This window comes from Xiphophorus hellerii, chromosome 7, assembly GCF_003331165.1.
Source record: "Xiphophorus hellerii strain 12219 chromosome 7, Xiphophorus_hellerii-4.1, whole genome shotgun sequence".
NCBI classification, from domain to species: Eukaryota; Metazoa; Chordata; class Actinopteri; order Cyprinodontiformes; family Poeciliidae; genus Xiphophorus; species Xiphophorus hellerii.
Genome location: NC_045678.1, coordinates 7,858,422 through 7,885,973, shown reverse-complemented (window position 1 = coordinate 7,885,973; position 27,552 = coordinate 7,858,422). Strand labels below are relative to the sequence as shown.

The following is a 27,552-nucleotide window of genomic DNA, read 5'->3' as shown; positions in this document are numbered from 1 at the left end:
CTGGGTGCACAAAATCCCTTTTAGTGAATCCACAGACATGCGATTCCTCTCCTTTGTCCACTGCGCTTGCATCAACGAGAAGATGCGCTCCACATTTGCATTGTGGGCAGGTATGGCAAAGAAAAACTGCACCATCTTCAGCAGCTCTGAGTGAAAATCAACACTCTTTGATCTTTCAAAAAATTTGGTCCACCTCTCATGTGATTGAAGACCACTGAGTTCTGCAGCATTTCTCTCAATGAATTTTTTGAGGTTGGTGACCTGATCAAAGCACCTGGCGTCATCGACTTCAACTCCCTTTTCAGCCAGGTTCTTGATGCAGGCCTCGACATCATTCCAGTCTGGAACTTCACTGAGATCCATCCACATAAAGGTGGAAAACTCCTCCATGGGTGCCATCCATTTCTCAAGGTAGCTGAGACATGCACTGTACAGGCCCTGCACCTGAGCACTGAAATGCTCACACCTTTGCCCATATCCATCCTTATCCATTTGAGCCAACATGCTCTTGACTTTGAGAGGCATGAAGTTATTCATCTTGCGCTCATGAAGCAAGCTCTGGACCTTGTTTAGAATTCTCATGACCTCCACAACAGAGTTATCCTCCCTCTCCATCTCTTGGATGTGAGACTGAAACACTGACATCAGTGAATGCATCTGCCACAGGTAGATCTCGCTGAATTCGTCCTTAAAAAATGTCTTGATCTGCACTGGTGGCCTGTCCTGGGACAAGAAGAATGCTTTCAAAGCTGGGTACGTTTGCAGCAATCGCTCAATCCCCGGAAATAATGACAGCCATCGAGTCTTGCTGTGAGAGAGGAGAGCTCTGTAATTCACATCAGCAAACTCACAGTATTCCTTCAAATTTTCTGTGCGGACAGTGTAGATGTTGAAGTGGTGATAAATTTTGAAAATTATCTGCTCAATGTCAATGTCTAGTGTGTCTGCACCGTGGTGAACACAATTGTTCAAGATATGAGCTGGGCAGCCAATGCCAATGAGAGTGGTGTTGTGCAGGGACTTTTTTAAATGAGCAAAAACATTCCTTCCCTCCTCATTACGCCTGGCGCCTCCAAACATAGTATTGCAATTATACCCAGTAAATGCAATGCATTTAGAAAAGATCCTCTTCTTTTGCATTGTGTCTTGTATGTATTGTGCAATGGTGTCAGCTGATTCATTTGGGGTGCTTTTTATTTCAATCAATTTGCTTTGCACACCACCATTCTTCCAGTCATAATACCGGATGAGCAGAGGGAACAGTTTCACTGCCCCATGGTTGCTGCCATCAGCAGAGACGCCACAGTAGGGGATACCTTGGAGTGCTTCTAAAGCAATGTCAACGGAATGGGGGGCTATCACGGAATTTATAATGGCCTCGGTCTTCGTTTGTGCGCATGAGAACTTTTGAGTTGTTGGGGAGTCTGTGAAAGCCTTTTTTAACAACCCAGACGTGCAGTCCATTGATCGGTAGCTTTCGTGGTGCTTAACAGTATGGAAAGCAAAGCTGCCTTCTGCTGCAGTGACGGCTGCACTGTCTGACTTTGTCACAGAGAAATCTGCGACTTTAGCCAAAGAGCTTTCGCCCCTGGCTGCTTTCGAGTGCTTTGCTGAATTCACGTGCGCTTGCAGGTCGTTGGCACCTTTATTTGCCACAGACACATAAGTGCCTGCCTTACACGTCAAACACTCCGCCTCATAGGGGTCACGACCTTGACGAAAGCACGGGAATCTTTTCTTTAATTCCTCCGTAAACGTACACTTTCGTTTAGGCATTTTTGCCGTAGAATTGGCGGACACACATGTGCTATCGCCTGTCACACTTAAGGTTTAACTAGTCTAGCGGCCGGTGTACAAGTCAACTCAGCTATCTTTACTTGTCCCACACACACTCGCACACATAATGCAACGTGATTGGATTTGGGGAGAAGGGCGTGACTAATTTGCCATACAAAGAAACCTGGAATGGAGTAGTGGCAATGTAATCACAATGCACTGTAAGCTATGTAATGTGTTTTGAGGCAGTTGACCAAAATCCCGGACGATTTTTAAATCCCCCCCAGACATCTTTTTAGGTCTGAAAAGTAGGACATGTCCGGGAAAAAGAGGACGTCTGGTCACCCTACTTTTGGACGAACTAAAAAGGTTTAATTCACCGTCTTAATTGTTGATGAATAAATATTTGGTTCTTTGAAACCGATCAGGTCTGTGGTCTTTTACTGAGCAAATATTAGCTGCTGCAAATTCTGAATTATTGGTCATGATTTTAAGCATGCACTAGAAACAACATATCATTCGCTTCACTCAAAAAGTACTTTAGGAAAGACACTTTCAAAAATATTTCAGTTTCAGTTATTGTTTTTCTGTGAAAAATGAAAATAAGCACTGGGTATGATTAAGGACATTAAAGTATTCTGTATCGAGTATATAGTATACAGTACAATTTAACACATGAATTTGAATATATCAATAGAATAAAAAAAGCAAAATTAATTTAGCAATTCATCAATAAAGTTTTAAAAACAAAGCCTTTTTTGACAAATAAAAAGTGTTGCGTTTTAATTTACAGTACTACACTATTTGTACAAAAAAAAAACAATTTAAAATGTTTTCAAGATACAAAAAAAACAGACGTTTTACACTTAAACTTTAATTGTGGGATTTTTTCCCCCCACTAAAACATAACATTGCGACTGGTGGGATCGAACTCGCGACTCTGGAATCGGCCTCGCTTTTCCTCCTTCTCCTCCCTTGTTCTGACTATTGTTCGCTGCCGTAAACCAGTGCAGGGAGGAAGGGATTGACTGGAGAGACCAGAGCTCTGAAGGCAGATGAAACGCCAGGTCTCTTGTGAATTGGGGAATAAAAAATATTCCCTTACGATGGGAACAGACGCTCACTCCACTTGTGGACATTGACGCTCCGTTCTGCATCAGGAAGGAAAAAGCACTCCACCTTTTTGAGTTTTTTTTTTGTTTTGTTTTTTGTATATTGCCTCTCTGTGGTGGTGTGGGCTCAGCGCTGTCTACCTTCATGTGGAGAAAGAAGCTACTGGTGCGCTCTTCGTCTCCCCTCTCCTCCTCATCCGTCCTCTCCGGATCAGGTCTTTCGCGCTAGGGATCCGCTTTCCTGGAATCTCGGTCCTCCATGTACGATAACCTCTACCTCCATGGCTTCGAAGACTCGGAGGCGGTAAGTGGACGGGGCGTGAGGGCGCACGGTCTGCCGCACAGAAAGCCGAAACGTCCTTATGTTGTCGTTGACTGGTTTGGACCTCGCAGAAACGCCCGCGCCGGAGGATGAGACTCAAAGGGGAAGCAGAGGATGCATCTTTCTCTGTGTGGTGGGATGGTGCTCCACCCTCCTCACTCTGTGCAGCTAGAAGCTCACCCGCTGATTGGTGGGCGGGGCAGATGGCTTTATGGTTGAGCAGGCCGCTGCAAGGTGTGTGTGTGTGTGTGTGTCTTTGTTTCCCCCGCTACATGTCGGCAGCCCGAGTGGCTTGTGTGCGTGATCGGCTCATCTGAGATCCGTTAGCGGCTGCAGCTGGAGGTTGTTGCGGCGTGCGGCTTCCGTAGTCCTCACCTGCTGGTCCGCTCCCTCCCTGGTCAGGCTGCGTTTCCACTCCTGGGCACATGATTGTTTTGGAGCTGCAGCGCTTTGGACGCTCTGCTGTCCTGTCCTGCCGGTGGTTGTTTGGGCCGCTCTCAACTAAACCTGTTGCTGCTTGGACAGGCTAGTGGACCGGGCATGACTCCTGTGGACCTGTTGAAAGGACTCCGAAACCGGACAACAATTTGTTCCACTCTCACCCAGTACTGTACCTGTTTCTTAGAGACATTTTATACATAGCCACACTTGTAATTTATTTTGGACTGGATTTCATGTTATTTTTAAGAAGAAAAAAAAACAGGAGGTACCAAGATTCATATTTCATATGTATACCCCAAAGGAAACAGAAAATCATTGGTTACTAATTGATCAACCTAATCAGGAAATGTTTTTGTGTAATTTATCTTAAAGGGATTGTCAGGAACACCCCTAAATATGACACTAGTAGGTTTGTCACTGTCACTCTTTTTATTTATGGCCCCAGCATCATAATCCACATTGTTATTCTGAGGAGAAAACTGCAGATCAAGTTCAGTGTTATTGTAGGGAAATATATGTATGGGTATTTGCATTACAAAGCAGTTCTACAGCCACTACTGTACTGATCCAAACGCATGACTCATCTTTACAACAGCTATTATGTAAAATAGGAAGCCTGCTGCCCTCGCTGAAAGTGGTTGTACTACGACTCGAGCTCCTGAGGTCCCGTAGTGAGGTGGAGGGGCGTTTTTAGGCCAAACCTGGAGACATTTGCCCCCTCTGACCTCCAGGCTGCTGCTGGTCGTGACGGCAGCCGCTGGATGCGCCGCAGACGGAATGCTTTTAGAGAGAGTCGTGGCGTCTGCGCAGATAAAGCTCGAGTGTGTTGGCCGACGGACTCAAGACCGCCCACTTGACTTTCTTGAAGTCGACGATAGTTATGTTGGAAATGCTCAGTGTTGTATAAAGTACTGAAATCTCAGAGTCAAGTAAAAGTACAAGTACCTCTCCAAAATACGACTTTGGTAAAAGTCGAAGTCACTGACTGAAATGTTACTTGAGTAAAAGTCTTAAAGTATCTGAAACGTCTTGTACTTAAGTATGGAAATTACTGTAAAAATGGATGTACTCAAGTAATGTAATGAAAAGTACAAGTAAAAAGTAAAACAAGGCAAGTGTGAATGACATTTCTTATATTTTGGTAAACTTGTCAAATAAACTTAAAATAATGTACCCAACCAAGTGCAGGCAAAATGAAACCTGCTAATAAATTGTTCCAGTTTTAAAGAGTAGCACATGTTAATGGTTTGTGGTTTTGAACTTGCATGCCTTTCCTATATTCGTTAAATTTAGTCTAAATTGCTATCGCTATGGCTTCTGTCCCCCATTGAACTAGGGTGACCAGACGTCCTCTTTTTCCCGGACATGTCCTACTTTTCAGACCTAAAAAGATGTCCGGGGGGAATTTAAAAATTGTCCGGGATTTTGGTCAACTGCCTCAAACACATTACATAGCTTACAGTGCATTATAGGGCACGGCGCTGCGTGTCACGTAATCCCTGAGCCGCGTCAGTGCGGGCAGCACTCTTCTGTGTTCGTCCCTCTCTCCCACCCGCTGTACGGTGTTCTGATTTCTGATTTCCCCAACAATGGGAGAAGCGAAACAGGTGTATCCTATTGGAGGTGATGAACAAGCCCAGGCAAGCAGGCTACGACTTTGTTCGGTAGCCTGCTTGCTAATCAGTAGGTGGGGTCAAAACACTTTGTTTCTCTCTCTCGCTTTTTTGTAACGAGTAACTAAACCACACATTGAAAATGTATCGGAGTAAAAGTACGCAATTAAGTTCGGAAATATAGTGAAGTAAAAGTGAAAGTCATCAAAAATTTTCATACTCGAGGAAAGTATGAAGTACTCCAAAATATACTTAAGTAAAGTAGTGAAGTATTTTTACTTCGTTACTATACAACACTGGAAATGCTCCAAAGTGACATGCGCTCGGACTGACAACATCGCACTGATTCATGGGTAAACAGTGGCAGGAGTTTATCACAGCGCAAGGCAGGAAGGAGCTGTGAAGTTCGACCACAAGCAAGCAACCAGAGAGCTAAAAACCATTTGTATGTGTTAAAACAAAAATAAACAAATTCTTGATAAGTACCAGTATAGTGTTTATAAAAAGGTATTCAACCCCTGTGATGTTCTTGATGTTCTCTTATTGCTTTTAAAAATCAATTATGATCAACAAATTTTGGCATTTTTTAACAAAAAAAATTACGAAAAACCTCCAGATGAACCAATGAATGGACTTCAAGACAGACGTGTCTTTATGCTACAGACACTTGAGACAAACTCAAGTCTCCATACCACTCATTGTGAGCAAGCACCATTTGTCTGGACCTCTGTTAAATTAGGTCAGTAGCTTTAAAGACGGTGAATATTTATGGAATAACTAATTTGGTGCTACTGTTTTTTTTTTTAATTGTCATTTTGTTGTAAAAAAAAAAAACACTTTGACATTACAGGGGTTCTTTTGTATTTTTTTGTCAAAAAAAAGGCAGCAGCGATGGCTTTTATAAAGATGCCGTATATATCAAATATGACTTTCAAGGCATTTGAGAACTTGAAAGTCACTATGTCTGTTTAAGAAACTCCTGCTCTTTGTGACACTCTTTCAGTCATCACAACGCTGTTCCTCTTTCAAGCTGTTGATGTGATGGTGGCTGGAGTTAGCCTTGTAACCAGTGGGTTGACGGTTCAAGCCCTGCTCCATCCATCTCCGTCGTTGTGTGCTTGTCGCTTACTGCTCGGAGGGCCTCACAGCAGCCGTGGCTACAATCCACTGGCTTGCTGCCATCAGCAAGCAATAAAGTGCTACAAATGTACAGGCTGTTTACCATTCATATGTGCATGTTAACAAGTACATTATCTGTCTGAATGACCCTTGTAACCAGGCAGGTGAGTCTATGTTAATATTAAGGGTTAGAGTTAGTGACCCAGTAAAACCAGAAGCGTACAGCTCCTCCCATACCTGTGTGTCAGGAGTACAAATTTGCTGTTGGATCCTAGATCCTGTTCTGTAGCTTAGAACAGGATCTAGTTGTTCTCCTGGCTGTGAAGAAGAAACTGCTCAGTGTTTATGCTAATCCGGAAATTATTCAGCTGTAGTGTGAAGTACAGATTTTCTGTCACAGAGCAGCAGCAGCAACCCAGCCAATCTTAGAAACAGATAAGATAACTGGATCAGTGTTTTGTGAAAAAGTCCCTCTGGATTCGTGTTTTCTCTGTATGATTCCTCTTTTTCCTGATGGTAAAGGTGTGTTTTACATGTTGAAGGCAGAGTGTCAGAAAGAGTGTGAGCTTCTTAAAGAGATACAGGCCAGTTTTTGTAAGCGGTCAAATTGCAAAGTAAGATGTCTTTTAAGTAGTGTTTGATATGTACAGCATTTTCATAACAACTGATGGTAACATAATTACTTTATTGTGGTATAAATGGAGCTATATGCTTGGAAATTACATGGTACCGGTCCTTTAAGGCGGTGAATTTGAGAATGTCTGTCCAGTGATGGTCTCTGTGTAATTGGAGGTCACAAAGAAGTTACTTTAAAAAAAACTATTTATACCTTCACAGTTACTCTATAGAGTAAAAAATGTTTTCCCTTGATGGATCTGATTTCATGTCCAGGGGGGGAAAAAGTGTCTGAATCTTTCAGTCCAGACGATTTATCATCTACTGTCCGTCTTCTTTTGATCCCACTGGAGAAATAACACAAACCAGTCATGAAAAACAACAGCAGTCCAAACACATCAACACTCCCACTCATTGCTCTGTCCCTGCGCTCATTTCATTAACAGGTTCTTGTCAGGTCATGCATCTACTTGCAGTCGAACGCTTTTGATTCAGTCACCGCCGCAAAGTACTTACCTTCTCTAGGTCGGTCAATCTCTATCACTCCGATAGTGCTACTACGCTGGTTTTCTATTGTGATTATTATTATTTTTTACCTTTCACTGCTTCCAGTTACAGGTGGGTGTCCTTTCTTTCCAGTGTTGTATAGTAACGAAGTAAAAATACTTCACTACTTTACTTAAGTATATTTTGGAGTACTTCATACTTTCCTCGAGTATGAAAATTTTTGATGACTTTCACTTTTACTTCACTATATTTCCGAACTTAATTGCGTACTTTTACTCCGATACATTTTCAATGTGTGGTTTAGTTACTCGTTACAAAAAAGCGAGAGAGAGAAACAAAGTGTTTTGACCCCACCTACTGATTAGCAAGTAGGCTACCGAACAAAGTCCGTAGCCTGCTTGCCTGGGCTTGTTCATCACCTCCAATAGGATACACCTGTTTCGCTTCTCCCATTGTTGGGGAAATCAGAAATCAGAACACCGTACAGCGGGTGGGAGAGAGGGACGAACACAGAAGAGTGCTGCCCGCACTGACGCGGCTCAGGGATTACGTGACACGCAGCGCCGTGCCCTATAATGCACTGTAAGCTATGTAATGTGTTTGAGGCAGTTGACCAAAATCCCGGACAATTTTTAAATTCCCCCCGGACATCTTTTTAGGTCTGAAAAGTAGGACATGTCCGGGAAAAAGAGGACGTCTGGTCACCCTAGTTCAATGGGGGACAGAAGCCATAGCGATAGCAATTTAGACTAAATTTAACGAATATAGGAAAGGCATGCAAGTTCAAAACCACAAACCATTAACATGCGCTACTCTTTAAAACTGGAACAATTTATTAGCAGGTTTCATTTTGCCTGCACTTGGTTGGGTACATTATTTTAAGTTTATTTGACAAGTTTACCAAAATATAAGAAATGTCATTCACACTTGCCTTGTTTTACTTTTTACTTGTACTTTTCATTACATTACTTGAGTACATCCATTTTTACAGTAATTTCCATACTTAAGTACAAGACGTTTCAGATACTTTAAGACTTTTACTCAAGTAACATTTCAGTCAGTGACTTCGACTTTTACCAAAGTCGTATTTTGGAGAGGTACTTGTACTTTTACTTGACTCTGAGATTTCAGTACTTTATACAACACTGTTTCTTTCTCTGCTTGCTCTGCAGGGCTCAGCTGATTCCTACACCATGTTCCAAATTATTATGCAAATTGGACTAAGGTGTCATGAGGATTAATGTTTTTCTGTCTCAATTAAACTCATGGATGGTATTGTGTGTCAGGGCTCTTTGGGTCACTGAAATCAATCTCAGACACCTGTGATAATTAGATTGTCTGGTGAGCCCAAATAAAAGACAACTACTTCAGAAGGCTGTTCCACTTTACTAAGCAGGCCACAGGTTTCAAGCAACATGGGAAAGAAAAAGGATCTCTCTGCTGCCGAAAAGCGCCAAATAGTGCAATGCCTTGGACAAGGTATGAAAACATTAGACGTTTCACGAAAACTCAAGCGTGACCATCGCACCGTGAAGAGATTTGTGGCTGATTCAGAGCGCAGACGGGTTCGTGCAGATAAAGGCAGAATGAGGAAGGTTTCTGCCAGGCAAGTTCATCGGATTAAGAAAGCAGCTGCTAAAATGCCCTTACAAAGCAGCAAGCAGTTATTTGAAGCTGCTGGTGCCTCCGATGTCCCGCGAACGTCGAGGTGTAGGATCCTTGAAAGGCTTGCTGTGGTGCGTAAACCTACTATTCGGCCGCCTCTAACCGGTGCTCACAAGCAAGGCCGTAAATCCCATCTCATTATTGGGGGGGGACCAGAAACAGGAACATTTCTTAAGGTCGGCAAAGTTACAGTGAAATGTAACGTAAAATGTGGTTTAAAAACCTTTTAAACCACATTCAAGCGGCAAAACCAAAAAAAGGACTAGTAATGCATATCAAACGTGTTTTTCTAAGTAAGCAAACTGTTGAGAAGTAAAACTAAAAAATCAAATATTGCTTAGATACGAGTTTTGTTCGGTTTCACTGATCTACTCTCTGCTACACCTTTTACAAAAATTTAAGGTTCTAAATAAAAAAGCTTTAATGATCAACTGCTCTTAATAAAATTAATAAAATCTTAATAAAATTCCTCATAAACAATGATTTATTGTAATGGCTCCCAATACAATATGGGCTATTTAAATTATAACTTGCTAAGTTGCTTTATTTTTAAGCCTTTTTTAGTTTCGCCGTGTACTGGATGACGGAGAACCAACAGGTAGATAGAAATGAATATCTGGGAAGTATCATAACTTAAATGTAACATTTAAAGCACCAGGGTTTATATAGAAAAATATTCAGATTTTATTTTGTGGTTTTAAAGTTTCTGTTTTTTCTATCTGTTCTCTCTTCTGTTCTCGGCTCCCACACACAGAGCTGTCGGCCACTTGCTCAGCCCGTCCCTCCTGTTTCAAACTCTTCTAATTAACTAAAAGTTAAAGAGTTAAATATGAATGAGATGTTTGCTACTTTTAACAAAAAAAAGCATAAGTCTATGAAAGCAGTGTAGCAGTTTTGCTAATGAGGCAGCTTATCATGATTGAGCCAAAGTAATAAAATAACAAACTGCAGTCTGATCTTTATGGTTAATGTGTTTGCTCTTATTGAACAGTGAATGTAAATAAAAGGTGTTACATGTCTTTTGCTTAAAGAATTTACTTACTGGAGGGTTTTATGTTAGTGCTGCAGAGTCACAGCTAACAGCTACTTCTTCTTCTTCTTCTTCTTCTTCTTCTGTTGCGTTTTACGGCAGTTTACAGACTTTGTGCATTACCGCCATCAACTGGACAGAGATGTAACTTCAGAAATAATTTTTTTACTATACATCTTCAAATAATTAAATAAATAAATAAATAATTACTAAATTATATTCATACTTATACACTCACACACCCATACACACTAAATCCTCTCAGCTAATTTTGTATCTTTTAAATATTTAATAAGTGCTTGAATTACGTAATGTCAGCTAACAGCTAGCTCCTCATTTCAGCGGTTCTAGCGGAGCCTGTAGCGCTGCTGTTGCTCCGCCCACACTTTGGACTGAACCATTGTTCTAACAATGGGAGGGGGGGACCTAAAAATTAATTCTTATTTTTTTCTGAGATAAATTGTGGATTTAGTTCGTTCTCTGTTTCATTTGCCTTTTCATATTGATATTATTTAAATGCAAACGTTTCTTCAATGTTTTTTTTGGGGGGAGAACAATTCTAGACTGTGACCCCCTAATGCTGCAAATTCAACAAATGACCATTTTCAGTTCTTTACGACCTATAAAATGTTTAGAAACTCTGCCGTGCATAATAATTTGGAACAGTGCATTTTGAGCTTTTTTTAATTATTATTTTTGAATAATATACTGTTATCATTGGGAGATTTGTTCAATAAAATTCAATTTAAACTCTAACGGTGATGACTTTTATTATACCGGCTCATTTGCATCGACCATTTAGGAAAATCAGGGAAAATATCATTTGCATAATAATTTGGAACATGGTGACTGAGATGTGTCCCTGGAGGAGGAGAAGGAGGGCAGCCAGCAGGAGAGGGAGCAGCAGGCCACTGTCCAGCTTGAAAGGGCAAAGGTTAGTTTCAATAGGGATTTTTCACATGGCAATCGAGTTTTATATGAAACTCCTGCAGGCCGGGGCGGCAGAACTGGTAGATCCTTACAAATTTTAGCCTGTTTAGACTTTTACCGTTTTCGAAGAAGAGATGGAGAGTGTGTCCCCTCTGTGCCTTTAGTTTGTATGAAATTCAAATTTAAAATGTTTTGGATGAATTGGATGATTTCAGTATTCAGTCCTATTTTAATGCAATCAAAAAATCAATATGTTCCTGCCAAATCAGTTTCAGTCATACTAACCCAAGCAAGTCTAAACAACAGCAGTTATTGCAAACTGTGATTTATTTCTGTGTTAAATGAGCTTCCTGGCTTTGGAATGAGAACAAAAGTTGACGATAATTAACTTTTATTTCCTTTCACGTCACAGAGTAAAGCAGTGGCATTTGCCGTGAGGACCAACGTCAGCTACTGCGGAGCGCTGGAAGAGGACGTTCCTGTCCCCGGCACCGCCGTCTCTTTTGACGCCAAGGACTTCCTCCACATCAAAGAGGTTCACGACACATGCAGCTTGTTAACGCTTCACCTGCGGACCACTGGATTTGTTCCAAACTGTAACGTTTTCAACCAAACAGAACTTTAATAATTGTTTGGTTGTGGGTTTTCAAACCACTTCAGCAAATTCAAAAACACAACATTAAGAAAGCACAATTACAAATTACAAAAACGCTACATTAACAAAACGGAAAGGGTATGTCCCAATCAGAGACCTGAGAAATCGCTGATTGGACAATAGGCATGAATACGTACAGTTGAGTCCACGCGCTGCGTGTTTTCTGTTTCTGTTTTGCTGCATGGACTCAACTGTACAGAAACACAATGTTGTTGTGTTTTTGTAATTTGTAATTGTGCAATGTTAATGTTGACGGGGTTTGCATCTCAGGGCCACCGTAGATATTTCTACCAAGTATTAAGCAAATATATCGTCAACTTCCTAAAATATTGACCTAAGTCATGTTTTGATTACAAAAGTGGTTTTGTAAAATAATAATAAATAAAGGTTGCCACTTCTTTTTTACCCCAAAAGATAATTTGAGTTAAAAAAAGAAAAAAACTTTTTGCAACAAATGACTTATTCCATCATTTTAGGAAGGTAACGATATTCTTTCTCTCACTTGGTTATCCTAACTAACCTAAAACAGGACAAGTTTGGTCTGCGTTAACGTCAGACAGTGAGGAAAGTGGCTTTCGTATATTTTTATACATACATACAAACTGCACATTCATAATATTTCTCTCTCAAATAGGCCCAAAAGAATCGAAACAGCAACCACACGACTACTGACCATTCCCCCGTCGAGCGCCGCAATCTGATGCCCGCGGACGAGAACTATCACAACGAGCGGGCCCGGAAGAATCGCAACCGCCTGTCCTCGGGCTCACAGCACAGCAGGGACCACTCTCCGCTGATGGAGGAGGACTACCAAGACCCTTAAAAAAGAAAAACTGTCTTTCTATGATGTGAATATGAGGGTGGACATGTAGCACAAGAACTATGTTTTAAACGAAGGGTGGAAGTTTAGCTTGTTTTAATGTGTCGCACAAGTAGCTTGTAAGTTAAATCAACTAGCAAGTGAAAGTGTGGGGTCTTCTACACTTTCCCTGCCATCTTAGCTGTCCCTGTAGCATGTAGCGTTTTGTTATCTTACCCGTCTGGATAATTTGGGGTGTATTATTTAATATACAGTGCCTTTCAAGAGTATTCACAGCTGAAGTTTTAATTGGGATGAAACATGGTGGTGGCGGCATATACCTGTGGTGATACAGTATTGGGGGGATAAAGAACTATTGGAGTATGCAGAAGGTATGTTAGGTGTCTAGGGTTAAAATGATCCTGTCAAAGTCTACGTGTTTCAATAGGCCAAAATGTCATCCTCCTGATTTGGTACATTCACCTTAAAAATTTACGCTGCAATCAAAACAAAATGTAAACGCATGTATCATTCTCCTTTCATTTCAAATGATCTGGTACTTTATGTTGGGGTTCCACATAGCACCTATGTAATACATTAAAAGTGAGGTGGTATCATGAATGCTTTAGTAAGGCACTGTAGCTGTAGTGCTAAATGCTATAATGTGCATTTAGTTTAGTTTAGTAAGGCATGGTTATGAAAATACAAGAGTGGATTTTAGTTTGTGACATACGGAGAGCTTTCATGTGTAAATGTTGTCAAAAATGACAGAAGAGAAACTTAAAATTCAACTTTTGGTAAATCTGATTACATTCCATTGGTTTAATTCAAGGTACTGCATATAACTCAGATCAATATTTCTTTTTTAAAGGTTTTATAACAACTGTAAAATGTTCAGAAGCTGATCCTGACCGTCTTCTTTGTTTTCAGGTGTAACTTTTTACATTATTTTAACTTCTGTTAGAAATTCTTGGATAAAAATAGAAAACTACAGAATAAAGGAAGGACTTTTCTATACCCATTAGAGCAAGAGCTCTAATGGGTATAGTCATAGAGGGCATTTGATAGAGGTGGTAGACTTGAATTTGATAAAATATGAACTACCCGCTAGTCTTTATCTAATTTTTACCAAACAAAAAGCAAATTAAAAGAACATGCTATTTATTGATGTGTTCACAATCTGAGAAATTACGGATTTTAAGTTTTTATGCGCCGAAGGAATGAAGAAAAATATGCTTTTCAGTACTTGATCTGCTGATTACCGTTTATAACCAATTTAAGGGCAAATCAGAGGATTGTGATCAACCACTTTCATGTCTTTCCGAATTTCACTTCTGTTACATGCCGCTTTTTGCTAAGTGTGGTGGATTTTCCGGTATTTATTTATTTAAATGTACACTGCCAATAAACATGAGAAAAATGGAGCATAATCTTACAATGATATACTCTTGAACCCTGTATTATAACATGCAGCAGTTATTTTCACTCTATGGGTCATACATGAGTGAAATATTTTGTTTTTGTTGTTTCCAAACAGTGGAGCTTTAGCACCAACATAAAAATATGAAAACTGGTTGTGAGAGAGTGATACACTAATTACAATGTATTGTATGCAGTGCAGTTTATAATATAATATAGTAATATAATATTATATTACTATAATATAATATAGCTTATATTATAATATAATATAATATATACATTATATTATAATATAATATGTAATATATATATATATTATAATATAATATATACATTATATTATAATATAATATGTAATATATATATTATAATATAATATATACATTATATTATAATAATATAAGCTATATTATATTATATTATATTATATTATATTATATTATATTATATTATATTATTTATACTGAGAGTGACAGTGCGCATGCGCCAACTTGACAGCTCAGCGCACTTTACAACAGAACAGCCAGCTGACATCAACCACTTAGCCACACTGGTTACCACTTTCGTCTTGGTTCTCTCGTTCCCAGCCGTCATATTTCCATATCATGACTTCCGGAAAGGAACTTCTCAAGTAATATTAGGCGATGCCAGCATGGAGGTTGTAGTTAAACGCTTTTACAGCTATTTTGTCGGTGTAGTTACCAGGCTAGCTAGCTAAGTCAAGTTGATAGCAATACATATATCATCAATGCTAGCTAGCTAAGTGGTAGCCGATATTTCCAAAGCTGGCATCGAACAAACTTCACCGTTAGCCATGGGGATACTATTTACGAAGCTATGGCGGCTTTTCAATCACCAAGGTAAGAGTGCTCGATTGGTAGAGGATGTGAAGTCGTGGAAGTCGTGGGAGCTAATTGGCCTCTTTGGTCGCAGAAGGCCCACCGGACACTGTTCGCTCACAGTAGCCAAGAAGCCAGCTTCATGTGCATGACAGTGTAGAAATGTTTCTGTCATGACGATAAAAGTGTCCGTGTGGGGAAAATCACCCTCATTTAAAGCCACCGCTTCGCTTTTATTTGTTGAATAGCACCGTTTCCTACTAGCTCAGTGTTGGTTGGCCGTGTGCTGTATTATTGATGCTCCCCGCTTTTGGAAGCGGTGGTAAGTGAAACCAAGTCTTCAGGGCTTGAATCGGTAAACAGGTCTTTTCGACACCCCCTGTAACGTGAATCCCGTAGAGGTTGAGCCGATGCCACCGGCATTATGAGCGGAGAGGAGGGGGTACAGAAGCAGAGCACTCCACGGTGTAAGTCAGATAATTACCGGGGCAAGTAAAGATCAATAGGTTAATCACTGTTAGCTCATCACCTTATCAGTATGATGTTATTAATACAGATTACTATTTATCTATTGATTTGGACCCTCACTGTCGTGCCATTTCAAGTGTCAACTATTCTCAGCACTTGTCTTCAGAAGCTAACTCTGTTTAATGCATCTGGTGCATTGGCTTATGTAAACTAAAATGCTGTTAGCTTTTCTGTATTTTATGTAGATCAGTTCTTCCTATAGGGTGTATTTAGATTTGTTGTTGTTGAATTTGTTTTTCCAGTAGCCATTAAATGTTCCAGTGTGCTCTACGATGTCTGTCCCTGCTTTAGTACCAGATATGATGTTTAAAGGGACAGAAGTTAATTTAGACTAAGCTTAATAAAAAAAAAACAGGCATCCCGATGAGAATCTTGGCAACAATGTGTTTTAACATTGCATTAACAGTGTTTGTGAAGTTTGCCACATGGTATTTGGTTAGTTCGAACAATTAAAAGATTTGAGTCAGTAAAAAAAACGACCCTTATTGCTAGGAGGGGTAGTGTTTTGTTTTTTTTCTTTTGCTTTGAAATTAAAAGATTTTTCAAGTCTGTGTGAGTATGGAAAAGGAGTTTGAACATGTTATATCTTCATCATTTCTACAGTTAACTTCACATCCTCCCCATGTCGCCCACATGTAAAGATGCTAACAGTTTCTTCACACAAACAGTTTGCAAGCAGCTGAATTTCACACCTGCGTGACCTTTCTTACTCTTTGCCGTCTCTTTTCCAGTTGCACTTTTGCTGGCAGAGCAGCAAGTTATACGCACAACCTCGTCTGAGCCAAACACCGTTTGTTGATCAAAGTTACGGGTTTTCTGAAATAAGCTTCCCCATAGAGTTGTTTTTCAAGCCTCTGTAGCTTAATTTATCTGAGTGACTATAAATGGGTATTAAAATATCCAGTGCTGATTTACTTGAACTGAAATTATATTAGGCGACCTGCATTAATTATATTGGCAGCAAATGAGATGCTGTTAACTTGTCAAGTGATGCCGCATTTCTTTTACAAAGAGACGTAAGAAGGCATAAGGATCCCATTTGAACAAGGAGGCTGAACAAATCAGATTTAGTGAAATTTTGCTAATTTTTACTGCGGCAAGTAGAGTTTGCATCTTGATATTACTGCATCAAATGGTAACATAAGATGACAAGTGAGTCGTTTTAATTTCGTGAGTTAATGAAACAGATTTATGTAGCAGTTTTTAGACTTTTTCATATCTGAATTGGTAAAAGCAGCAGAGATAAAACTTTTGAATCGGTATTAGTTCGCTTAGAAAACAATATGAGGGCTAATACCAGTGTATTACAAGCCTGGCGGCCCACCAGGTTTTAATTGTCTCCCCAACATTGCCTAAACATAATTTCATTTTGACTTGCTCACGAAGGTTGTGTTCAGTAGAGTAAATCTATCAATCTTCATGGAGCCAATTTGATTGAATCGGGGTCTTTTAATGGTTTAACACAGACGTTTAAGAAACACACAGAAAAATGAACAAATCTAGTAAAAATCAGCCTACTAAATCAGAGATATTCCTCACTACACATCAGAAAGTGTAGCAAGTGAAAATCATAGTTTTATGGGCGCTTTCATCTTTTCCGGTCATGTTCCAGTTTCTGCTCATTTTTGACATATGAACAAAACCGACTGGTTTTTGTTCCTCTTTTTTTGTCTTGTCACAGGATCTAAATTTCAATATTATTGTTATTTCTGCCATAAGAGATGTTACTTAATCGACAGAGAAAGCTTTCCTTTCCCAATTCTTGTTTCTCTTTTTAGCAAGGAACGTGTTCTTCGGACCTTTCACCATAATTGCACTTGTGTGTGAATATTTGTGCTCCAGTCCCTTCCTGAGCAGTTTTACTGTGATTGATCTGTGACCTTAAGAACAGTTCACAGTTTTCAAAATCTCAGCCTCCCAATGACAAAACTAGTTATTACCAAAACCTCTTGCAGAATACAAAAAGGGAAGTGTGCTTCCACATCAGAAAACACAGCATTCACTTCCTGAGTTTATGTAAGAGACAAGTGGCCAATACCCAGCCACCAAACCCACATTATGAATTCATGGTTGTTTGCACATTCTTTGATATGTTGCCTTTCTGCTTTTCAGAGCACAAAGTCATTATTGTTGGTCTGGACAATGCGGGCAAGACTACCATTCTTTACCAATTGTAAGTAACCCCATAAACTACAATGAAAGTCATTAAATATGCATGCTTTTTCCTCAGTAAATACAAAGCTTATTTGTTGAAATATGACACTTTGGTATTCGTGTTAGATAACTGGTATTCTTTCGGTAATACTGCAGCTCAATGAATGAGGTGGTGCACACTTCTCCTACAATTGGAAGCAACGTGGAGGAAATTGTGGTCAACAACACCCATTTTCTGATGTGGGACATCGGAGGGCAGGAATCTCTGAGGTCGTCCTGGAATACATACTACACCAACACAGAGGTGGTTGTTGTTCCCAGCTGCTTTTATCTCACCGTTTGTGAAAAAAAATTGAACCTAAAGCAGAAAATGTAAATGAAACACGGATTTTTAGATTATTGTGTTCCACTAATACATTCCTTCGGGAAAGCTTTTTCTCAATTTGCAGTGGAAATCTAGATTTACGAACGTCTTTTAAAATTTGTTTGTGCAAAAAAAATAAAGAAGCAGCGGGTGGTCATTGTACCGAAGGACACATTTGAGAACCAAATTCGGTACTTGCATGTCTCCTTGCTCTGACACAGCTGATTCAAATGATAAAAATTACTTGGTAAGATTTTGTATAATTGCAATTCACATGCAGAGTTCATGTGGAGTTTAGAAAAGTTATGGAGATAGAAAACACAGTTTCCAGATCTTTTTTGTTTGTTATCTGAAAGGCAGACCTCTAATTAAACAAAAACAGTGTTCTTAATGTCATATTGAAATTATGTAATTTGTCGCTGTGGCAGAAACTTAAATTGCTAACAGTTTTTTTTCTGTCTGACATCTTTATGCTTGTGCTTTAATCTGGACTTGCAGCAGTTAAACTAGGAAATCTTTTTTTTCTTTTTTCTTTTACAAACAAAATGTATGAAAAATTCCTAAAGTAATCTGTCTGTGCTATAGAGCAGTACAATCCAGATTTAGTCTCCTCTCTAAGACAGTAACATCAAAAAAGTAGCTCTCGGTCAGATGGCAGAGTTAGACCCTAACATGTTTATCGTGTTGTTCCATCACTGGTGAAATATATGGACAAAACAAAAAATGTAAATATGATGTATTCGAATGTAGAAAATGTCATGAACAGTGTTGGAAATTTTATTTTGAAAATACCATCTGGATTTTAAAGGCAGCTTTTTAGGTAAATATTGTAGAAACCATGACTACAGGTTATTGTTATTTGGATTCTCTGACGTCCAGTTATTAAATGCATCTTATGTATAAACATTAACAAGATGATAAATTTTATTTTTAGACTATTTTTGAGACTCCCAGATTATGTACTGTGAACTTGACTGAGCAGGACAGAACATAACCTGCGTTTATAAAATCTGCAATGAAAACAAAAAAAGTGAAATATAACAGGGAGAATAATTTTTACTTGTGGAAAGGACACGTGTGTGGGTTTCTCACTCTAACCTCTAAATAACTGCGAATGTCTGTGGCTGATAACTATAGTGAGAGTGTGACTGATTATGTGGTGTCTCTGTTCTTGAAAATGTAAGATGGAGAGTTCTGTTATTAACAGACTGTTTGTCTCTACTTTATGTCCAGTTTGTCATCATTGTGGTTGACAGCACAGACAGAGAGAGGATCTCTGTGACCAAAGAAGAGCTCTACAGGATGCTAGCACATGAAGTGAGTAATAATCATGTATGTTTATAAATCAGTAGGCTTAGATGTGTTTCCACTGAAGATGCTTCATGCACACACACACACACGTTTGTGTGTGTGAAATTAATGATTCCATTGTTAACGCGTGATATGATTCCATTACCCTTGTTATTGTTAGCTTATGTTACATGATACAGCCACTGTGGGTGAGAAAAACATTCATGGATGTATTTATTATTTTTTTGTTCCTAATCTTCCTTGATTGGAGCTTTTGTAGCAGCTCCAGTTTTTTTTTGTAATTTGAGCCAAGTCACTGTTGGTGATTCACACTCAGCAAATCTGGTTGTAGAGTGAAAACTGTCTCATCAGCTCGTATATTTGGAGTCTGTTATTGTACATTAGAAAGCACCAAAGATGATGATCTTTGGTGTTACTTTTAAATGTTGCCATGTTCGTTTTTGTTTTCATTTAGGCTCCTTTGAGTTATTTTCTTACTTTAATTTCTGAGTGCCTATAATCTTGTTTAGAAGGGCATAAAATGCTTGCTTTAACTAAACATAAGTTTAGTTGTTTGAAAGCTTGAAGAAATACTTTCTTGCAACGTTTTCTGACTTTTACTGCCTACAACTGAGGTACAGTTGAAAGTAAAACAAAAGTATGAAAATATTTCTCAGTTAAATTTAAAGACAAAAGGATACAACTTTTGACTTTTAAGATTATCTGAAACTTGTAGATTAAGCAATAAAAACAAAAAATGGTGAATACATGATACATATTGGATGGTCTTTGTTCTATAATTTGTTTTGTAGAGGGATACACGATATATAGGCTTCAACATCGGTATCAGGCAATGTTAGTCTTTTTTTTTTTTTTTTTTTTTTACATATCAGTGTCGGCCCAATTACTAAAACTGGACCAATTATTTATTTCCATCTTCTTCCCGATTGAATACGTAATGTAGGTAGTGAAGGCACTTTTACAGTGTGCACAAAGTATAGGGAAATGCATACGGTACCGATAAATATCAATTATTGGCCATAATAGCAGTATTAATATCTGACATCAGTCCAAATTTTCATCTTGTGGTGGAGTTTGAACTCCTGTGTGCAAATTGAAATGTTTTACATACATAATTTGTGTTTTATGTTTGTGCGTACACCTTGTGATTAGTTTTATTTTTGCTTCATTTGCGCTTATAAATACAAATTTGGTTAAAAAGTTTCTTAAACATCTTCTGTTTGGTATTGGAACTAAAGTTACAAAGCCTAAGTTACAAAACCCTCTGTGGTTTTAACATCTGAAAGTTGTTTAATTTGTGCTTTGCCAGAAAGAAAACATAAGAACACGATTCCTTTCTGCTAGTTATGAATTATCGAGGCATGTTTGTTTCTTAGCTTTTGGGTGATTTAAAAAAAAACAAAACAGTGAAAGTAGTAAAAATATCATCCCTTTACTTTCACAGGATCTACGAAAAGCAGGTCTGTTGATATTTGCGAACAAGCAAGATGTGAAAGGCTGCATGACTGTGGCTGAAATCTCCCAGAGCCTCCAACTTACCTCCGTCAAAGACCACCAGTGGCACATCCAGGCCTGTTGCGCCCTCACAGGGGAGGGGTGAGAACAACATCTTCTGAACTCCGTTATTGTATTTTTATCTGGGAGAAAAACATATAAATATATCCGTGGTGCTTCGAAGCTTATCCTAACACTTACTTGTTTGTCCGTCTCGTCTCCGTCGCCTCCAGGTTGTGTCAAGGTCTTGAGTGGATGATGTCACGGCTCCGTGTGAGATGATGACGACCCTCGTGAATTTGTTTACAAGTGTGCCCGTTCTATTTTTTCTTTTTTTTTCCTGCCTCCAGACTAAAGGATGCGACGAAGTCGGTCGTTGGGACGGCCTTCTCCTCAACATCATTTCCTTTGAAGCTGACATGGACAGACAGTTGGCCGGGATCTTGTATTTTTCCCTGTAATAATTTATTTGACTAAAGACATTTAACTCGGATCAAGGAAAGAAACTTTTTTTTTTTTTTCCAGAGGGACACAGAGAAACGGAATATTTAAGGTGAAATTCCTGCACAATTTTCCTTCTCGGAAACAAACAAACTAAAAAGTCAACAAAGTGTCTGACTTGGAGCTGTACGTGGACTTCTTCTTGAGCTGTGTGTGAGTCTAGCCCACGGTGGCCTTGCAGTATTTCCAAACTGGCTGTGGTGGTTTTCATTGCCCCCCCATGTGTTCTCCTTTAACTTGGTGCCTGCAGCAGAATGTTCAAGTGATGATGGTCAACGGTGACTGAAACATGCTTGATTGAGGGTAAAATGTCACAATATGCCCTCGTACCTTCAGTCCCTATGAAAATTCACTAAAATAAAGTGTTTTTATCTGTTTGGGTGAACTTTGTTTTTTTAGGCCAAACTATTTCTTAAGAGTTAAGGTTTTTACATCTGATCTTGGTCTATTAATTTTGGGTTTATGCTTTTTTTTTTTTAGCCCTTTAGGGGGCAGACTGTGTCGCCTGAGCTGATGTTTCCTGACTTTTTTTTAGGGAGTGATGAGCAACCAGAGAAGTAGAGTGGAGTGAGCCATGCATGAGGAGGAGGAGAGATCAGGTCAGAATGAGAACACACGAGGGATGAAGAGATTAGCATTAGCATTAGCTTTGAAATGTACTAATAAACCAATGGATGTTTCCAAGAAGACATAAAAACATATCAATTAGACAGTATCTCTGGTGAAGATATCCAAAAAGCCTTCAAAGAAATTCAGCTTTTATTTCATTAAAATCTCATTAAGATTTTTTTTTTTTTAATTCAAAATGTGATTTGCTTCCTTTTTGAACCAAATAATTGGTAACATAACTTCATTGTTGCACAATTATTAGACTTAATTTTAGGCAAAATCTGAGCTGTATAAACTTCTACTACTTATTGGATGTAAGGTGGTGTGTGTTTGTGTAATGCCTGAGCGGTGGCCAAGGAGACCACTATCCTAAATTGAGGTGTGAAAAATTATTAGACGGTTTCTGTCAGCTGTAGGTTTAAAGACAAAGGAAAAATGTGGAAACTCTTGACATTTGCCAAGATATTAGTGTATGACCAGCAAAGGTTTTGTTACAAATAGTCAACAGTGTTGAGAAGAATCAAATGAGAAGCTCCCAAGAACATTCTGTCATATATCAGAACTTCAACCTGCCTGGACTGAACAGAAGTACCAGATATTCAGCACTCAGAGACATAGCCAAGGTAAGGATGACTGAAAACACCAAGATTAGTTTCAAGGAAATCTGAAAATTTATGTTTTAAAGGTTTTATGGGCAGATGAGATGAGCAACTCTTGACAGAACCAATGGATGGGTTGGATCAGTCTAATAAAGATGCCTAGCTCAAGTTGAAGTAGGTGAAAAAAAAAATTACAACCTTCCAAATAACTGTGCACATTGTATAATGCACATGTGTCAAACTCAAGGAACGGGGTACAAATCTGGCCTGCAGCTTTTTATGTGGCCATCCAGACTCCAAATTACCGTATTTCACGAACTATAAGCCGCTACTTTTCCCCACGCTTTGAACCAGGCGGCTTTTAACCCGGTGCGGCTTTTCTGTGGATTTTTCTTCAACCACCAGGGGGCTCTTTAGCAGGAAGTGAATCATTGGAAGTCAAAATTGGAAATCAAAGAAGAAAGCGCCGATTTTCATTTAGAACAAGCAAACGACGGAGAAACAGGCACGATGGAGAAATGTTTTCAAACTCATACGCTCTCAACATGGAAACCACACGGAGAAGTTCATATGATGCCGCCTTTAAATTGAAGGCTGTGGATCTGGCAGGACAGGAGGGAAATAGAGCCGCTGCGCGTAAACTCTGCGTGAACGAAACCATGGTTCAGCGTCGGAGGCGCAGGGTTGGGTCCTGAATAGCAGATTTATTAAAGACGTAGCTCTCTGCTGCGTCCTTGTGGAAAACCGAGAGCGGCGGAGATACCAGCGGCTTATATATGTACGTTTCCAAATTTTAAAAAAATCTTTGTAGATGCGGCTTATAGTAGGCTATGGTGTGCTCTATAGTCCGGATAAGTCCCTCCAGTTTTTTTTTTTTTTTTTTTTTTTTTACAAATCCTCAAAATTCACACAAGATCAACAGATCCCCACATTTTTTTCTGATTTTACTGCAAATATTTCACAAAATTGGTCAAAAACATTGAGTTTAAGTGACTGCTGCCTCAGCCTTACTTGATGTCAAGTCGTACAAAATCACGTTCAACATCATACATTAGCTCAAATATATAAATTCCTTACAAATATTCCTAAATTAGCATCACATTGACAAAACAAAAACAATCACAAACTCCTGGAGGAACAGCTATTTACTAATATTTTAACAGTTTCATGACTCTTAACAGATTCTGGCACAACCAGCCCTTTAAGAACATTCAGATTTTTGATGTGGCCCAAAGTGGAAATGAGTTTGACACCCCTGGATGTGTTTTGTTTTTTAGAACGTGCTTTCTTTTTTCAGTTTCAAAGTTTCAAGGAAGTTCTAACTGGAAGTCTATGATTTTCAGTTCCACAGGGTCATAAATAAGACATGAGCTAAAGACCCATTTCTAGTCCCTGGCCGCTGGGCTGGAACCCGTACATTTCTTGCTACCATGCGTTGTGAACGGAAAGTTAAGGTAAAAATAAAGTTTGAGACTTTCAGCAACAGTCACTCCAGGTGAGTTTGGCTTGTAACAAAGAGAGTAAGTACCTCATGTCCACTGGTAAGTGTGATGTTAGATCTGATACTGTGGATCTGTTTCTCTTCCAAAGGTCCCTGGAATGATGTTGAACTGCTAACTTCATAACTTCTTTCAGCATGATGATGATCCAAAACACTTAGCAAAATGAACGTAGAAATAGTTCAAAAGACACCAAATCAACATCTTTCATGGCCATCTCAAGCCTCAGATGTAATTCTAATAAAAAGCCTGTTAGATGATTTAAAAAGAAGAGAGAATAAGAGAAACTTCTAGATGATCGATTAGCTTACAGGGTAACAAAACAGTCTTTATTATTAAAAACAACCATCCCAGCGTTACAAAGTCACGTTGTAACCAACCAGAGGATTTAATTTAAGACTCCTTACCTCACTGGGATGTTTTCTGCACATGTTGATGGGCTGAGATTGGCTGCTGGCAGTATCTCTGTTGTAGTTGTCTGTACTGCAGCTGTTGTGTCCTGGTATTACTGGTCATCAGTCATTTTTTTCCAGTGACTAAGCATCATGCAGCTCCCTCCTGGGTGGTTGTTTGTTTTACTGCAACTTTCACTGAATGCCTGCCATGCTCTTTAGCACTTAAAAAATGTAACTAAAATAAGAATGATCACGCAAATAGATTTTAATAACATTGAGCTTCGACTAAAGGAAAACTGTATAGGTTGCATGTTTAGTTTCCTTTTTAAAACATCCCAGCTTTCTTTCAAAGTTAATGAGAATTTGGTTGAAATGTGAGGGACCAATAATTAAACCTTGGGGTACCTCATAAGTTAAATTAAAACAATTTGCTGAATATACTGTCCAATCAAGGACAGTTCTTGTATTTTGTTTGTTAGGATTTTGTGGATAGAAGTTTAAATACTGCACTTAGGTCTAATTTTTAAAAATTGATCCTTATTCATATAATATTAGGACATGTTTGAATCAGTTTTAAATAGAAGGAAGTGGGAATCGTATCGGAAAATCAGATTTTCGGTTGTATCCCTGAAATAATTGCCCAGCGTTTCGGCATAGCAGTGAGTGACTGCCTACACAATTACATTAATAATGGTGAAAATGAATACAGAGAAAGGAAGTATAAAACAATCAACAATTATATGATAATGAATTTTGTTAGGAGTAAACACTGGTAATCATATATTGTTTTAACTTTGTTCTTCTATGTCTTATGTTGCCCTGGATTACATCGTAGTAAATACAAATAAAATAAAAAACTGGATATATGGGATACGTCAGAAAACAAAACAAAAACAATTTTGATATTTTTAAAAATGAGACCAGAACTTCTGGGTTATGTTTTTAATAATTTCTTTGTAATGAAGCAGCAGTCCTCTTAAGATGCTTGACTCTTTTCAAAACCGAGAGAAAAAAACTTTCAGGTGCTACTGTCCATCTTCCTTTTCCTCTTAGGACAAAGAGTGAGTATATAGACATGCCAGAAATAAGAGGCACATTATTTTTAAATATAATTTTGGTAAAAAAAAAAAAAAAAGAAAGAAAGAAATTCAATGTCAATTCTATGGTAAAGACCAGACAATTTCTACTTTAAGTTTCTTACATTATTTAAATCCCCAGGATCCTTAAGGCATACAAAAACCCCAAACAAACAATAAGAGTCATTACCATTTACACTCTATAGAGTCAATTTGCCTTCAGTTCTACTAAATAAATTTGTCCAGATCTGCCAAGTCGACATAACTCTTATATACCGTATATATTTTTTTTCCTGGCATAAAAAAAACAATAATAAAAAAATACCTGGGCTAGAGAAATTCTTTGTTTTTTAGGTTAAAAAAGAGAAAACATTTTTTTGCTTACCAGGTTCCTTAATGAAGAAAAATATCAATATTTTATTATATAGGGGAAAATTGATGGAAATTCTTACATTTTATATTCAACGAAAATGAAATAAAAGCACATCATTTGTGATGTAGTAAAAAAAAATGTGAGCAACATATTTTCTTTCACAGCTGTTTTGGCAGTTCTGTACAGATATTTAATTAAAACGAGGGCCTCAAACACTGCACATCAGTTTTGCTCTTTTCATCATATATGACAAAAGTAAATGTCCAATTATAACGCATGCTCTACAAACTGCAACCTCCACAGTTTTTAAACGTGTGTGTAAATAATTATGGACACACGCTGACCTCAAGATGACTCTCTTTGCTGCAGACTCTTCCAGCGAGTTCTGGAGGGTATTTTTTTTTATATATCCTCCTTTTTGTGTGTGGTGGAAAGATAAACGTAGGTATGTAGTCAGATTAATTTGTCACCATGCCATTTGTTATAAATGTTACACTTATTGGCCTGACAGCAGATTTAGGCGACTACTTCCTTGTAACCATTCTGTCATTTCTAATCACTGAGTGACTTGGCGAGTTGGTGTCTGTGGAAACCGGACACCAACTCGCTCTGACACAGTACGACCTAGAAACACCCAGAAAAGCCTTAGCTGAGATACAAATGAGTTTTATACTTTCTAGAAATTTCCTATAGTTTTAATCTAAATTCAAACCAGCGGTTGACTTGTGCCTTTCACAATAAAGCAAACCAAAAAGGAACAAATTGTTCCTGTGTTCAAAGTGTTCTTGAACTTTCCCACTTCTTGTCATGTTGTGACCACAGATCTAAGAGTGTGGGCACACATACATTCATGAATCTTTTATGAATGTTTGAAAAATCCTTTTAATCTCCCACGGCAACCATTCAGCTGTGCAAAACCCTTGGGTAGACCTCGCTCCGCCTTCGAGGCGTAGCTCCTCTTCAGAGCTGCGGTTGCCACGCTTTTGAGCTTCCACCTCTCAGAGCAGCCCGCCACTCTGCTCCTTCAGACTAGCCAGCAGCAATTAGCAAACTGACCGTCAGCTGAGCTTGTTATAGGAGCTACTTCTGAGAGCAATGCTGGTTAAAAACGTGGTTAAAGGGTTAAATGGAGGAGTGATGTTGTGATGACTTCCTGAAGGCCGAGTTTCAGAAACAGCGTGAGTTTTTAAAGAGACAGAGGCCCAAATTCAAGGTGTCAAATTTCCTTTGCTATAAAATGACACTATGTGCCTGGAAAATGCATAATTGTACCCCAGTAAGAGGAAGGAAAATTCCATCGAGAGGAAATATTTTTAGAAGGTTATGTACTTGTGCAGTAGATTAGCTTTAAAATATATATATACATATAACTTTTAAAAACTTGAAAAACGTTTGCCACGTTCTTACTTGGTTGACCTGATTATTGACAGGATGCAGCCAGCTCTGGGTCAGCTGGTGAGCGACCTCACCAGATAACAGTCTGGCCCCTGATGTTCGCCCTCTCCACCAGAGGCATACATTTACCCAAGTTTGTTCAGCTTCAGTAGAACTTTTCAAAGAAAATAACAAAAGTTTTTTTTTTTTTTTACAAAAGCCCAAAACATTCACACTGGGACCCTATTGTGTTTTTGAGACTTGACAACTCATGCTCCCTCTGGCCTCCCTTGTTAACTGTACCACTGATGCGTTCGTCTCGACAGGTGCTCCTTTCTGAAATGACCACTTAGGTATATTTAGATTTTGAAACCTGAGAGGTCAGGCCTCCGATTGGCTGCGTCAGCCACATGATAACCTGGGTAGAAAG

At 38.8% G+C, this 27,552-nt stretch overlaps 1 protein-coding gene across 1 annotated transcript; it reads left to right on the top strand.

The window, feature by feature from the left end:
* The first annotated feature begins 14,500 nt into the window (after positions 1–14,500).
* arl5a (ADP-ribosylation factor-like 5A) lies at positions 14,501–21,582 on the top strand. Its single transcript, XM_032568546.1, has 6 exons — positions 14,501–14,866; positions 17,486–17,546; positions 17,684–17,831; positions 19,125–19,208; positions 20,647–20,798; positions 20,930–21,582. Exons 1-6 carry the CDS (start codon positions 14,821–14,823, stop codon positions 20,976–20,978), a joined length of 540 nt encoding a protein of 179 aa, XP_032424437.1. The 5' UTR covers positions 14,501–14,820; the 3' UTR covers positions 20,979–21,582.
* The last annotated feature ends 5,970 nt before the right edge of the window (positions 21,583–27,552 follow it).

What these genes read in the sequence shown, in the direction of transcription:
- arl5a (XM_032568546.1), top strand. Translation starts at nt 14,821, where the DNA reads ATGGGGATACTATTTACGAAGCTATGGCGGCTTTTCAATCACCAAG. An exon ending in ACTACCATTCTTTACCAATT is followed by an intron (nt 17,547 to 17,683) that starts GTAAGTAACCCC and finishes GTAATACTGCAG; the next exon opens with CTCAATGAATGAGGTGGTGC. An exon ending in ACAGGATGCTAGCACATGAA is followed by an intron (nt 19,209 to 20,646) that starts GTGAGTAATAAT and finishes TTACTTTCACAG; the next exon opens with GATCTACGAAAAGCAGGTCT.